Raw genomic sequence first — 14087 nt, 5'->3', positions numbered from 1 at the left:
AAGAAAACATGAAGCTATTCAATCAATCAATGTGTTGCAGTGGTGGTGGTGGGGTGGGGAGGATGATGGTGGTTGTTGTGATGGTGGAAGAGGTGGTGGTGTTAGACATGGAGAATGTGGAAGATGGGTGGACCGGACGTGCTAAGGCAACATATAACATCAAATTAACACACGGTCGGCTAATGTAATTAGCCGGTGGAGCAGGCAGAAACTTGAGGCAGCATCTTTTTTTAATTCCACTCTCGCTAACAGCTCAAATTAAATGTTAACTTAATGGCTTTAATAAGTTTGTATTCACAGAGAAAATTGGACAGTTTGTTCACCAAGTACCACGTGGGATATTGTGTTCTACATTTTATTCAAACAGGACAAATCAATGACAAAGCAGAACCTGTCAATGCCATAACTGTATGAAGGAAAATGAAGAGTTAGCAGTATGAGGTGCTTAAAAATATAAAATACAAAAAGTAGGGAGGGTAACATGTTAGTTAGTCTGAAGACAGCTCTGTGATGTGCAGTGATGGGCGCGGGGCTCTGTCATTGAGCTTGTTGGGTATGAAGTGTAACAGAATATCTTGCATGTACTTCTTTGTCTTGTTTTTCTCAGACCAGCATCAGACTATGCATCACACACACAAACACACACTCACAGCATAATGTCCACTGAGTCATCGACCCTTCACACAAACAGCCCGCCTAAGCACAAATGTAAGGAGATCTAATGTGTGTGTGTGTGTGTTGGTGGGTGTGATCGTGCGTGTGTGCGTGCTTGTGTATGCTTAGTGGAGCATGTGTGACAATGCGAGCGCTTACTGTATTTGCAACCCCCCCCCCCCCCCCCCCCCCCCCCTTCCTCCAACCACCCTCCCGTCACCCTGCCCTCCTCCAAACCCCCAACACACCCCAACACCCCTCCATCACCGTGGGACTTGTGTGTTTGTGTGTGTGTGTGTGTGTGTGTGTGTGTGTGTGTGTGTGTGTGTGTTTGTGTTTGTGTGCGCGTGTGTGTGTGTGTGTGCGTGTGTGTTTGTGTGTGTATATACACATGCATATTACCATATTAAATAAACATGATCTTGATGCTGGTTAAATGTTTGTATTTATTTATATATATATATGTGTGTGTGTGTGTGTGTGTGTGTGTGTGCATATATATATATATATATGCGTTTTTCCACATAAATACATTACTAACTTAAAGAAACATGATGTTGATACAGTATTGTACGCTTGCTGTGCCAACCCGACATCAATATAAACAATATAAATATAAAGGAGACAAATGTAACTCTTTTACAACAAGCGACTACATTAAATCCTCATACTTCATGTTGACATAATGTTGTGGCATAAGATCAGTACGTGAAGTAATCAGAGCTATACGTTAAGCTGACCTACTCTGCACCTTCCATTGCTTTGCATATTTTTTTACACTCAGCACATCCCAAAGTATATCTAGTAGGAGACATTCATCATTTTTAATCATGTTTTTTTTTTTATCTGTAACTTAACCCCTTGGAATGTAACCGTGTCAAATGTGGATTAGATTTATATAGAAATGGTGAATGGGCTTTGTGTTGGTTGGCTCTGTAAGAACTGCTGAGATGGATAGTGTTGTATTGATCTGTCCAGAATGACCCACAAGCTAAACCCTCATGTTGACACCTGCAGATGAAAGCTTAAGACCCTGGCTTATGTTGTAACCATGGGCAATTTGATAATATATTTCCTCATTTACTTTTTTATTGTGATTAACTATTCAAAAGGAAAAGGGAACATAGTTATCCATACATAATCCCACAATACCAATCATTATTTTGCTTGTGTGTTTAATTTACAAATACATTAATAGATCATTTAAATGTCAAATAAAAGAGTGTAAAACCCTGCCCATTTAACATTTAAATCGGCCCTCTGATCCCTTTGTATGACTCATGTAGGATTAAGCATTCCATGGTTTCCAGCCAGCCATCATCACCAGGTCTTGTTATCTAGTCCTGCAGTCAGCTGTAACAGCATCATGATGAAGCATATCCTGATGCCCTGCTTCCTTACGTGTCTGTGACCAGACAACAGAAGGGAATGTGTTGTCGGGGATTAAATAAGAGTTTTCAATCGTTCTGGTGTATTCTCTGGGTGAGCAGTTTGGAGGCGTGAGCACGCTTTGATGGAATCAAGTAGAGAAATGATATGTACAGCAAATAAGATGAACAGCAGGAGATTTGAGGAAGTATTGTAGAATAAAATGGAAAAAGGTGAGCAGGGTTATCATGAAATTAAACGTCTATATTGTATTTCTGCAGGTTGTGAATGATGTGTTTCAGAATGTGTTTGATAGCCTCTGTTCAGATGGTATAAACTCATGATAGTGTAGACTTATGATGTAGGGCATTGCATTCTGTCAGTTACTTCTAAAAATGAAGAATGTGCTGTTGGGTTCCAACTAGCTTAACAGTCAGAAGTCCCTAAAAGGGACATAAGTTTGAGTAGCATTCTGTTGTACTTTAAGTTTTCAATCTAAATATGTCTATCCTTCTAACCCTGGGAACATGATTGAAAAAACGAATTGATTGAAAGTCCAAAATAACTGCATCATTATGAATTCAGTATTTAAAAGCCATAATTGCACAGTTGATGCTTGCAATCATTTTGTAAACATGTTAGTAGTCCTCAAGCAAAAGGTCTGCATTTATCTCATAATGTTGTTTCTTTTCTTGTCACTGACATGTCAAAGAAAGGACTAGACTGTGATAATGCCTCTCCTGCTCATTACAATTGGTTTGAACCTCAGCCTGTGGGACACACTGTGAGTCTCTGAGTCGCCAGCTCTTGAGCTGGGAGCGGGAATTACCCCTCCCCAGGTGAGGTGTAATGAGGAACTGTTTGGCTTTGATCCCTCATGCCCTGGCTAATATGGTAATTCCAACACACACACACACACACACACAAACACACACACACACACACACACACACACACACACACACACACACACACACACACACACACACACACACACACACACACAAACACACACAACCAAGATTTACTCTCTTTATTACCTGGGCAGAGCGTTTAATTTCCTGGGCATTTGGCTGCGTTAACGCTACAAGCAGGCGGGTGTCAGGACTGGCAATCACTCAGGGGGATGCTGGAAGACAGTGACACACAGCCTCGCCTCAAAGCCTCGCCTCACAGCACCCCCCCCCCCCCCACTTCTATCCCTACCCTCGCCCCTACCTCCTCCACACAGAGGAGGGTAGTCTACCGGCCGACTGCTGAAGGTAAATATACGTGTGTGGACGGTATGTATATCTGTGCTTCATTACCACAAACACGACAAGTGAAATTGTGAATAGAGATGAGAATCTCTGTGCTTGTCTTTGCTCTTTGTGTCTTTCTTCTAATGCAATGTAATGACTGTAATGAAATGGTGATTGCCTCACTGATCGGTCCAAGGGAGCTTATAAATGTCACTCAGCCAGGCCGACCTTGATGGATCAGTTTCTACACTAATTTGTTTTTAATCAAGATCTCCTGCTCTCACATTGGGCTCTAATGAATCTACAATGATGTGTTACGAGAGAGCACTCACTGGCTACAGAAGAGACGACATATTGAGAGGGAACTCGTATGTTGTCAGCTCATGCTGGATCAATGACAATCTCAGAGTATTTCAGTGGCTTTGACCATCGACTGTCAAGGAGAAATGATGGATGTGCAATATCTTCTCATTTGCCGTGCAGTGTGTCCACTATCCAGCCGTGGATATGGAAACATTGAGCAGTTCCACATGTGGTCGCATGAGTGGACGTTTCTGTGTAAACCTAATCATAATCCAAGCATAATGCAGACATATTCATATTAAACAGTATTCTATGCTTATTTAGCAAAAACAATTCATATTGATTAACAGTATTGGTATATTGACTAACATTCAGTGGAAAGGGCATTCAAATCTAATCTACCATGCAAGGCAATTTTTATCAATAAGAACGGTTAAAAGACTCTTTATTCAGAAATGACAGTGAGTACAGTCATTATAAAGACGGTATAATTAGATACCAACAGTTTAATGAACACCTCCAAACATTTCTAAGTAGGAGTTTACTTCCTATAATAATTCCATTATTAGGTGTACTTTTTTCTGTAACACAAAAGTTTCTGGCACATGAGCATCAGCCAACAGTTAAAGATGACCTGGAGATGGATTTTGGAGCCTAACAGCGGCATGGGGTATCCAGGTAGCTGGGCCTGAAACTCATCCTCTCCTCAGCTCTTTGAATTGAGGAACAGAGGAAGCAGGTAGAGGGAAGAGGGAAGGTTATAACCTCCTTAAGGCTCCTGCACCCGGCCGGCCTGCCTGCCCCACTCCCCAGGAAGATAGGGAGTGGGGGAGGTCTGAGGGCCGACCAAAGCCGGCAAAACAATGGGGACCTATCTTAGTCCTCCCTTCACACTCACACACAACACACACACACACACACACACACACACACACACACACACACACACACACACACACACACACGCACACACACACACACGCACACACACACACACCTCTTTGGCATGATAAGGAAGAGGAAGAGGGAATACTTTTGGATGTCTGCCCTTTCCTGTCAAATGCTTCAATCCTTTCCCCGAAAGAGTTTTTAACAAACCAAGAGTTGCCGCCCCCAACAGAATTCTTGGGTGACTGCAGACAGAATGGATGTTGCCTCCACAATGCAATCTCCCTTCAGCATGTAACGAGGGGACAATAGTGCGGGAGGAACGGGAGGAGTTGCCCAATAGGAAGCTAGCTGAGGAGGACCGGAAATAGGAAGCCCAATCAGGAATAAACAGGGTTGAAATAAGCAAGAAGCACTAAAGCATTCCACGGTACGGCTGCCTTAAGACTTTAATTGTAACAACATCCACAGGCTTCATGGAATAGTATGTCTCTGACAAGTGAAAGAGAGAATGCATATGTATGTATTACTGAATTACCAAAGTCACACAAACATGCCTTAGACCATAAACTGATTTTCAATCATGAGTCACGCTGGGTATGACTCTGAAATACAACTTGCACAAATTGTATACAACAACAACTTTTCTGTTTAAATATTTTTTTTTGTTCATGGACTGGTGTGCAAGTTGTGTTGTGAAGAATGTTAATCAAGGTTTTTGGCTGAGGCTCTAAATTCAATATGTTTTATGTTGACTCAAGGCTTGGTTTGTTATTCATATTGAACTACTGCAATGATGCATCTAAGGTGCAAAATACGATTTCCCTTTCTGAAGTAAATTCTGTTTGGATGGATTTCTGCTTCTGTGTTTGTATTGTTTCTCTCTTACCAGTGCGGTGTTTCTGTCATAAAAAAATAAACCTAATTTGCTGGCAAGCCAACTTTTGTATTAACCTCTTGCCTGATCTGGTTTTGAGTGTGGACCAAAGTATTCCTTTGATGAGCATGCCAAATATTCTTGCAAATGTTTTAATGTTGGAGGTAATGGTTATAGAATATAACACAGAAGGATAGAACTCAACCGCTCCCTTCAAATTAAAGATTTCTTATATCCTGTTTCTTGGGTTTTGCGTATCCATAAATGTCTATGCACGTTACTTTTTAATGAACTGAATTCAAATTAATTCTAGGATGCATTGGACTGCAGACAGAGAACACAGAACCTAACCAGCACTTCACGGATATCGTCCTCAAGGCTGCACTAAAGAAAGCAAATGAAAATGATGCACGTGTTCGCAAGCGAAACATTGCTGAAATTATGTTGGACTCAGACTCTTTGAGTTGTCTCTAACCTAGCCTGGAGACTGTTGTTTAGTAGCTTGTTGACCACCTTAACCTCCATTTATCGCAGTCGGCATATTCCTGTGAAGCCATAACATAATTGTTGTTATTGTTTTGGTGCAAGAAAACGACAAAATGTAAGGCTTTTCCTGCATCTTACAAAGTGCTCCTGGGAACCCAACAACAAGGAAAACAACATATAAGGCGAGGTCATGTCTAGCCCACCACCCCTCCAGGCAGGAAGTTCCTCGTACAAAATGCCTGTGGGCCCAGCCCATCAGAAACAGGAAGAACAAAGTGCAAACTAGCAACAACGCCCCAGCACCAAGATGGATTATGTTCTTGTTTCTTATAACCCGACCTGGTCAAACTGTGTTCAATCAGGTTACAACTGCACCCATGCCAGAGTTGAGCTCAGCTAATTCCAAAGTGTTCCACTTCACAGGCTGCTTCAAATGAATCACGATAGACTCTATAAGTGATAACATACAGGCTCTGGGAAAAGAAAAAAAGTCTTCAAATAGGGGGTGGAGGTGCATTGTGAAAAGGGTTAGGGTTTTGCCCGCTATGAAGGTTGGTTTGGAGACAAACATGTTTAAGATTGGATTTCAAGCTCATGTGGATGCGTTCATCCCAGTCCATCTCACTGATGACACCAGGGCAAACTCAACTCCCATGCCTGAAACGTAAAATGCAACAAGCTGCACATTCATAACAGATCTATTTACAGAGCTCTGCAACAACAATAAAGTGAAATCAGCACAGGGCATTTTGGTTAAAAAGTAAACACATCCATCATCACATATTAAATTATTAAATAAAGGCTTTGTCAGCTGTATTATTAAAACCACATCAATGGTAGTGCTTTTTTGGGGAAGATTCATGCAATTACACACACACACACACACACACACACACACATACACACACACACACAAACACAGGCACATACACACACAATTTAGCATTGTGCAACAAGACAACATTACTGTTGGGTGTGTGTGTATGTGTGTTTGTGTATATTGAAAGAGCCTAATTACGTTGTGCAGTGTGCATGATGACGATAAATCACTGGAGTCTTAATCAAGGGTTGAAGTGAGCTGGGGTCATCAGTCATGCAGAGGAACACAAGACAACCCCCCTCTCCCCTCCTCCTGTGTCCCGAAGTGGCGCATCACTCCCATGTCTTATCATCCTCCCACTGATGTATTATAATCATCCGCATCAAGACGGCTGCTTGAAAAGACTTGAGCAAACCATGGGGTAAACGCAATGAATAACACATAGTAGGCCTTTCAGACCGTACTATCCTTGTCATTGTATGCATTGTAAATACAAAAGGGGTGCAGGAAGTATGATTTAACTAATATACAACATAGAAAGGATCCCTTCAAAGAACTTTGAAGCACAGAAACTAGTTTAGGCAACCTGTTTGGGAACCACCGTGCTCGCAGGTCATTTCGATGCCCTCCACATTAAATAGTGGTTGGTTTTGATAGATTGTGGTGTTTTGGGTTTTCTGAAAGGCACACTGTTGACATTCAGACTGTCCCTCCACTATGACGGATTGCACTTGTATGGAATCTATAAAAATGTGTCAGCGCTGGAATGTGTTTTGGAGCTTGCACCTTACTTTAAGAGAAAAAACACATTAAATGCTCAAGAAGGGAAGAACATATGTGGGCCGCAGTAACAAAGACGCAGTAACAAACAACAATGGTTGTTCTCTGTAAGAAGGTATGGATTTTAAACCCAATCGACAAATAGAAAGCGAAGAAAAACAGTGGAAAGGGAAGCCAGTGTGCTATGTAGAACATCCGCACATGTTTATTTTTTACCAGCAGGTTCCAGGGGCTATCACTTGGAAGCCCTACTTAACATGAAAGACAGAGAAGGAAGAAGGAGTCTTTGTCCACATAAATGAGACCTCTACCAGGGCATGACTTTGGTGACATCTTCAGATGTCTTTTTCTTAAATATCCTAAGAAATGTAGACATTTGGATTAATGGCGTTATGCCGAAAGCATCGTCTCTTAACTAGCAATAAGAGACATCCCATGTTCTTTAATAGACATAGGCCCTGCAGACTTTAGTAGACGTAGGCCCTGCAGACTGCTTGCTTGCTGGAGGTGCCCTCACTAGCGAGTTCAAACCCTGCTTTGATACATTATTGAAATAAGTGTTAGTATCTCCTGTGGTAACACTAAACATTATATTTATTAGACTAAGTTACTGATTGAATCATTTATTTACCATCACCTCAGATCTTTTATTTGTTATTTTGATAGAATAGATGATGCCTTTTAATTACTACTGCGAGATTTGCAGTAGTGTTTTTGAATTATTCATCATTACATTTTGACCGTTCAAGATTAATAAGACCAATTAGCACTCTCAAGGTCTCTTTTCTCTTGTAACACATTTTTGTGTTCATGGGTTTTATAGTTATAATGAGACTTCACAGAGAAGTCTCATTATATTGTAATGCCAGAGTCACCTTCATCATCTTTGCTTTGATCAACGTTTATATTCACTGCCCGGATAATGTGGTCCGTAAACGGTTTTTATTTAACCAGGATATTGGCTCTTCAGGATTGTCACTCGACAAAAACATGGATGTATATGGCACTTAAATGCTGCCCTCTATTGGTTAATGTAATTGTTCTAGTGCGGTTTCTCTGCCACGATTGGTTCTCCTGTTTCGGATAACGCTTTGTTGATATGCAAGGAAAACATGGCGGATTCGGATGAGCCGTAAGTAGCTACCGAGGAAACCAGCAAGAAACACAGCCATTCACCTCACGAAAAGATGCTTTCACGTCCCACGAAAGCAGAGCATGATCGAGCGCTGTTTTCTTCTCTCTTTTAGGGAGAAGAAAACAAGGAGAGTAGTGGCGCTGACTGAGAAGTTAGTAATGAATTACTCGAACAACTGGCTGAACGTTTGAGGGTACTAGGCAGGTGTAAGGTTAATGATAGCTAGCTGAGGGCTAACTTGCCGGTAGTACACTTCTGACGACTGGTCTCGGCATTAAAGTGTGAGCACGCAAACACGTCTGGTGAGCCAACACGTATCAACAGGAGTTATTTAGAGGCGGTTTGTGGCTCCGTGATAGTGGGAACATAAGTGTTTTGTCTATGTGATCGCTGCGGCTTGTTAGCTTGTCAGTCAGCCAGTTAAAGTTGTCAAGACATAACTATCGCCGTCACTGAGCAGGATCCAATTTGGGCAGAAACGCCCACTATTCTTAATCATGTACACAAGACCAGAAAGATTCAGAATGTGTTACTGAATACATATTAAACAAAAGTATGAATTAAGGATTTACATGGAAGTGTTGGCTTTTTGGGGTATTTTGTTTTTGCAAAATTCCACACACACATTTACATGTATGAATATATAGTTATTTTTGGAACTATGGACCCAGAAAGCTTATCTTACTTATTATTATATTAAAAGGTTAAGCAGTTTGTCTATGATCTCCTCAGGATGGTGGTGGAAGGAGGTGCTGGAGACGGTGAATGGGAGGGACGGTGGAATCATATCCAAAAGTTCCTGGAGAGAACAGGGCCCTTCACGCACCCAGACTTCGAAGCCAGCACTGAGGTAATGGTTTATGCTAAATGAATCTATGAAAACTGTTCCTGATTTGATATCGTTATGGTGTGAAGTTACCATTTGCTTTTTTCCCTCCCATTTCCTCAGTCATTGCAGTTTATGTTAGAAACCTGCAAAGTGCTCATCATTGGAGCAGGTGGCCTGGGCTGTGAGCTCCTTAAGGATGTGGTATGATTGGCTGCTCAATGGAATTCTATTGGGACATCTACATGTTGCATTCTTCTTACATATTCAAAATGCATGCTATGAACATAAACATATTTCCCCTCCTGTACTGTGGGTCAGGCTTTGTCAGGGTTTCACAACATCCATGTTGTTGACATGGACACAATTGACCTATCCAACCTCAACAGACAGTTTCTGTTCAGGTCAGTAGCTTTAAATGTTAAATCAAATTAAATAGGATTATAAGAAATAGAATTGCAGGTTATATGCTGTAAGCATTTGCTTTACTACTGATTTGAACATCTGTCTCCCATTGCTGTCCAGGCCTAAAGATGTTGGGCAACCAAAGGCCGAAGTTGCAGCCGATTTCATCAACACTAGAATTCCTGGATGCTGTGTCGTCCCGTATCCTTTGTTTTCCAGATTAAAGAAATAATACTTTGTGAACAAATTATTGTGTGAGATGCCAAAGTTGTGATCCAATCATGAGCAAGAATGTTGCTTTGAAATAAAAATACGAACAATATTTACTAATGCATTCTGGAACCCATCCCTTTATATTTTTAAAATTGAAGGAACACCCATTTGTTTAACATTCCAATACTTTCCTTATTGAATTGGATAGACATTTTAAGAAAATTCAAGACTTTGATGAAACATTTTATCGACGTAAGTATTACTTTCGTACTTTGTGACTCCAATCAGGTCTTCTTTTATTAGGAAAAAGTACTGATGTTTAAGATCAAATTATTTTCCCACTCTTAGAATTCCACATCATTGTCTGTGGGCTTGACTCTGTGATTGCTAGGAGATGGATGAATGGTATGCTGGTAAGTGGCCCTTAACCCTTTGGGGGCACATCCCCAAAATATACCTCTTTATATTACTATAAAACAGGCAACATGTTTCACTTCACAACAAACATTTCTTCCTGTTAAATGTTTTGTGCAGTTCTCTCTGCTGGTGTCTGAGGCCTCCTGTCATATCTTTGTGTCTAGCTCTCTCTGCTGGTGTCTGAGGCCCCCTGTCATATCTTTGTGTCTAGCTCTCTCTGCTGGTGTATGAGGACGGCGTAGTGGATCCTAGTTCCATCATTCCTCTAATCGATGGTGGGACAGAAGGCTTCAAAGGCAACGCCCGGGTCATTCTGCCGGGCATCACCGCCTGCATAGACTGTACTCTGGAGCTGTACCCTCCTCAGGTTATCTTTAATACATGCCAAGTGACATCTGTACAACATATTGTTAGAGAGATGGGCTAACCACAGGGTGGTCTCCCTGACGTCTGCTTGTGTTGCCAGATCAATTTTCCAATGTGCACGATAGCATCCATGCCCCGACTACCAGAACATTGCGTTGAGTATGTTCGCATGCTACTATGGCCCAAAGACAAACCCTTTGGAGGTATGTAATAACCCTGGTTTAAATGTTTTTACAGTACAACTTATTTTTGTCTCAATGCCAGTCATGAATTTGATATTAGCCTATTACTTTAATATTGATACGTGTGTGTGTGTGTGTGTGTGTCTATAGACGCTGTGGGTCTTGATGGCGATGACCCAGAGCACATCAAGTGGGTGTACCAGAGGTCATTAGAGAGGGCAGCGGAGTTCAACATTACAGGAGTCACATACAGAGTCACCCAGGGTAAGCCCCACAAACACTGTGTTTTTATCTGTTGTGACCAATTTTCTGTAAAACATTCGTTTTGTTCTGACATGCCATTGTTGTGTCATCTGCATTTTGTATTTTTTTCTTCATTGTTTCCTGTAAACCCTGCAGGTGTGGTAAAACGGATAATTCCGGCTGTAGCTTCCACAAATGCTGTTATTGCAGGTGAGCAAAGTTTATGAAGCGCTTTCAAACCTACCTCGTCTTGTTTTGGATTAAGAGTTGAAAGAAGTTGATAATATGGTTCCATTAGCATTCACAATGTAGGCTTTGTCAAGCCGACCCAACCACGTAAACACATGAAATGCTGTTGAATGGGATGGCCGTCTATGAGACAGAAAATGCCTCAGAATTAAATTTGGTCAACCATATTTCGATGAGTGCTTTCTCCTTCTGATTGGACCACGTTTAACTACGACTCAATTTAATCTAGAGAAACTGGCTGAATACGTTTATCATGTCCAGTTTGGGGCAAAAATATACATTATGTTCCGAATCTCCGCTATAGTTGGGTCGGATCACGTTCACTCCTAAAGCAGCCGAACCAGGGCAGCCGACCCAGAACCCCATTTTCAAGCGGGCAGAGTTGCTTTGGTTTACACCAAAGTTCGCATGAACCTTCGCACCAACTCAAACAAACCGTACTATCAAGGGGGAAACACTCCAGGCTTTCCTGGAAAAGCTCGTGTGTAAAAGCATCCTAAACCTTGGCTATTTTATTTACAGCTGCCTGTGCAACCGAAGTTTTCAAAATAGCATCAAGGTGAGTTTTTCTGCTCTGCATCTGTTGACCAAACAAATCCAGAGAAATGCGACAGTTCAAAATCCTGCTTTAGTACTCACGCTTCAACCCTCTGTCTACATAGTGCCTATGCTCCTCTCAACAACTACATGGTATTCAATGATGTTGACGGCCTGTACACCTACACATTTGAGGCAGAACGAAAGGTTTGTTTCAAGTCGCTTCTGGCCAGTTCCACATAAATCCGATGACCCGGCGGTTGTAACAGATGTGTGTTTTTATCCCTGCTCCGTTTAGGACAACTGTTCGGCATGCAGCCAAGTACCGCTGGACATGCGCTTCTCATCGTCCTCCACACTGCAGGAGGTCCTAAACTACCTGACGGAGAGTTCCTATCTGTAGGTTCACACAGGGCTCCTGTCACTATTGAGAAGCCTAGGATCATTGCCATTTCAACTTCTGATGATGTTTCATGAATACTGTAGAAAAAAGGTTTCAAATGTATCCGACAATGTTAATGTTATTGTTGACCTCGGTCGTTAACAATGGCTGTATGGCGAATAGTTTTTTGCTAAAAGCCTGGGAGAATCCTGGCGAAATGTAAGGTATAGGTTACCCAAACTTATGTCTTATTAGACACATTTTCACCAAGTGTTGAATAAGACACATCAAGTCTCTTGAAGGTGGTTAACGTAGGGAGTGAGGATGGAGCTGTTCATGCTGCAATGATGGGTGGGGAATCAAAATGGACAGCCCTTTTTTAAATGTTTTTATTTTTCAGACAAATGAAGTCGCCAGCTATAACTGCATCAGTAGAAGGGAAGAACAAAACGTTATATTTACAGGTAACCCCCCCTAGTTTAATATCCATGCTGTACCTAAGTAGCTTGGATAACAGCCAGACTCAGTGGTGTGCTGTGACATTTAGTATCCATACTGTTTTTGGACTTTGTAGTCGTGTCATTGTTCTTCATCCTTCAACAGACCGTGGCTTCAATCGAACAAAGGACGCGGCCAAATCTGTACAAAACACTGAAGGGTGAGCTGCCTTACCCAATCATTTTGATTTGCATTCACTGTAAGACGAATTATTGGAAATGTAAATTGTTAATGTGCCATATGTTTCTTTTCAGAGCTTGGACTTGCGGATGGACAGGAGCTGGCTGTAGCTGATGTCACAACCCCTCAGACCATGCTGTTCAGACTTAGCTTTACCTCATAAGCCAAGCTCCGACACTCTTACATTACACTAAATACACAGAGGTCAGGGAACCAGACCTCACTCCACATGTACCATATCTGTTATGATATGGCAGTAGTTCAGTTTACACCTCATCCACACAGTACATTTTCAATTATTTGTCATTGCTTTGCTATGATCTCTCACCAGATCCATATTTTGCACTCAACTTACCAAATGGCGTCCACACGTCCCTGTTTTGGTGATGCAATGTCTTTTAAATGTTTAGTATAGTCGCGTGTTATTTACACACCTAAGCCTCAAAAATGACATAGGGCAAACCGTGAAAAAGGATGACTTAGTGACGTTCATGTTTATTTATTCAGACTTTTTTTTCAGTTACAATGCACTTGCCCATATTGATGACATTGATGACAACTGGAATAAATTAGTTTTTCATACAAAGGACTGTTTGTGTATTCGTAACAAGGAGTAGAAAGTATAGAGGTGAACATGAAAGTAATATTAATTTATAGTAGTTAAAGTATACCTTTTTTGTATCGAAAGGTGGAATGCTGAATAAATGCAGTGAAGAGACGTTTTCTACTAGCGCACTTCCGTGGCTGAGTACATATCTTTTTTTGTCAAGCAACATGGCAAGCCTCAGTCAACTAAACAAATGGAAATATAGAACAAGTGACAGCTGGATATTGTCGGTTTCCCCCTATTAAATGTAATACAGTGAACCTATGTGATGTGCTGACACCAAGTGGGCTCTTCGGAAAAATGTTTTGCCTTCTATCTGATTTGATTAAATGCAGGTCCTTGTTAACGCGACAGATTGGACTTTTGAAGCAATCTATGATACGCGGACGATAGTTTAAAAAAAAACAACGTTGAAATGGTATTTGCACAA

The 14087-nt window shown here is 41.4% G+C and overlaps 1 protein-coding gene across 2 annotated transcripts; it reads left to right on the top strand.

Annotated features, from left to right (window-relative positions):
* Nucleotides 1-8528: 8528 nt before the first annotated feature.
* uba3 (ubiquitin-like modifier activating enzyme 3) lies at nucleotides 8529-13607 on the top strand (the record flags this gene model as incomplete). Of its 2 annotated transcripts, XM_079747726.1 has the most annotated exons (18): nucleotides 8530-8549; nucleotides 8665-8703; nucleotides 9285-9402; nucleotides 9502-9582; nucleotides 9700-9782; nucleotides 9904-9984; nucleotides 10205-10248; nucleotides 10345-10409; nucleotides 10625-10780; nucleotides 10880-10982; nucleotides 11112-11225; nucleotides 11361-11414; nucleotides 11976-12012; nucleotides 12116-12197; nucleotides 12289-12389; nucleotides 12773-12836; nucleotides 12976-13030; nucleotides 13125-13607. In XM_079747726.1, 18 exons carry the CDS (start codon nucleotides 8530-8532, stop codon nucleotides 13211-13213), a joined length of 1386 nt encoding a protein of 461 aa, XP_079603852.1. In that variant the 3' UTR covers nucleotides 13214-13607. The 2 variants fall into 2 exon arrangements, with proteins under 2 accessions (XP_079603853.1, XP_079603852.1); XM_079747727.1 differs by lacking the exon at nucleotides 8665-8703 and having other exon boundaries at nucleotides 8529-8549.
* Nucleotides 13608-14087: the final 480 nt, after the last annotated feature.

Source organism: Pollachius pollachius (assembly GCF_949987615.1).
Source record: "Pollachius pollachius genome assembly, chromosome: 12".
Classification (NCBI taxonomy): Eukaryota; Metazoa; Chordata; class Actinopteri; order Gadiformes; family Gadidae; genus Pollachius; species Pollachius pollachius.
Note: the sequence above shows the minus strand (reverse complement) of the source record. Positions and strands in the feature narration are given on the sequence as shown.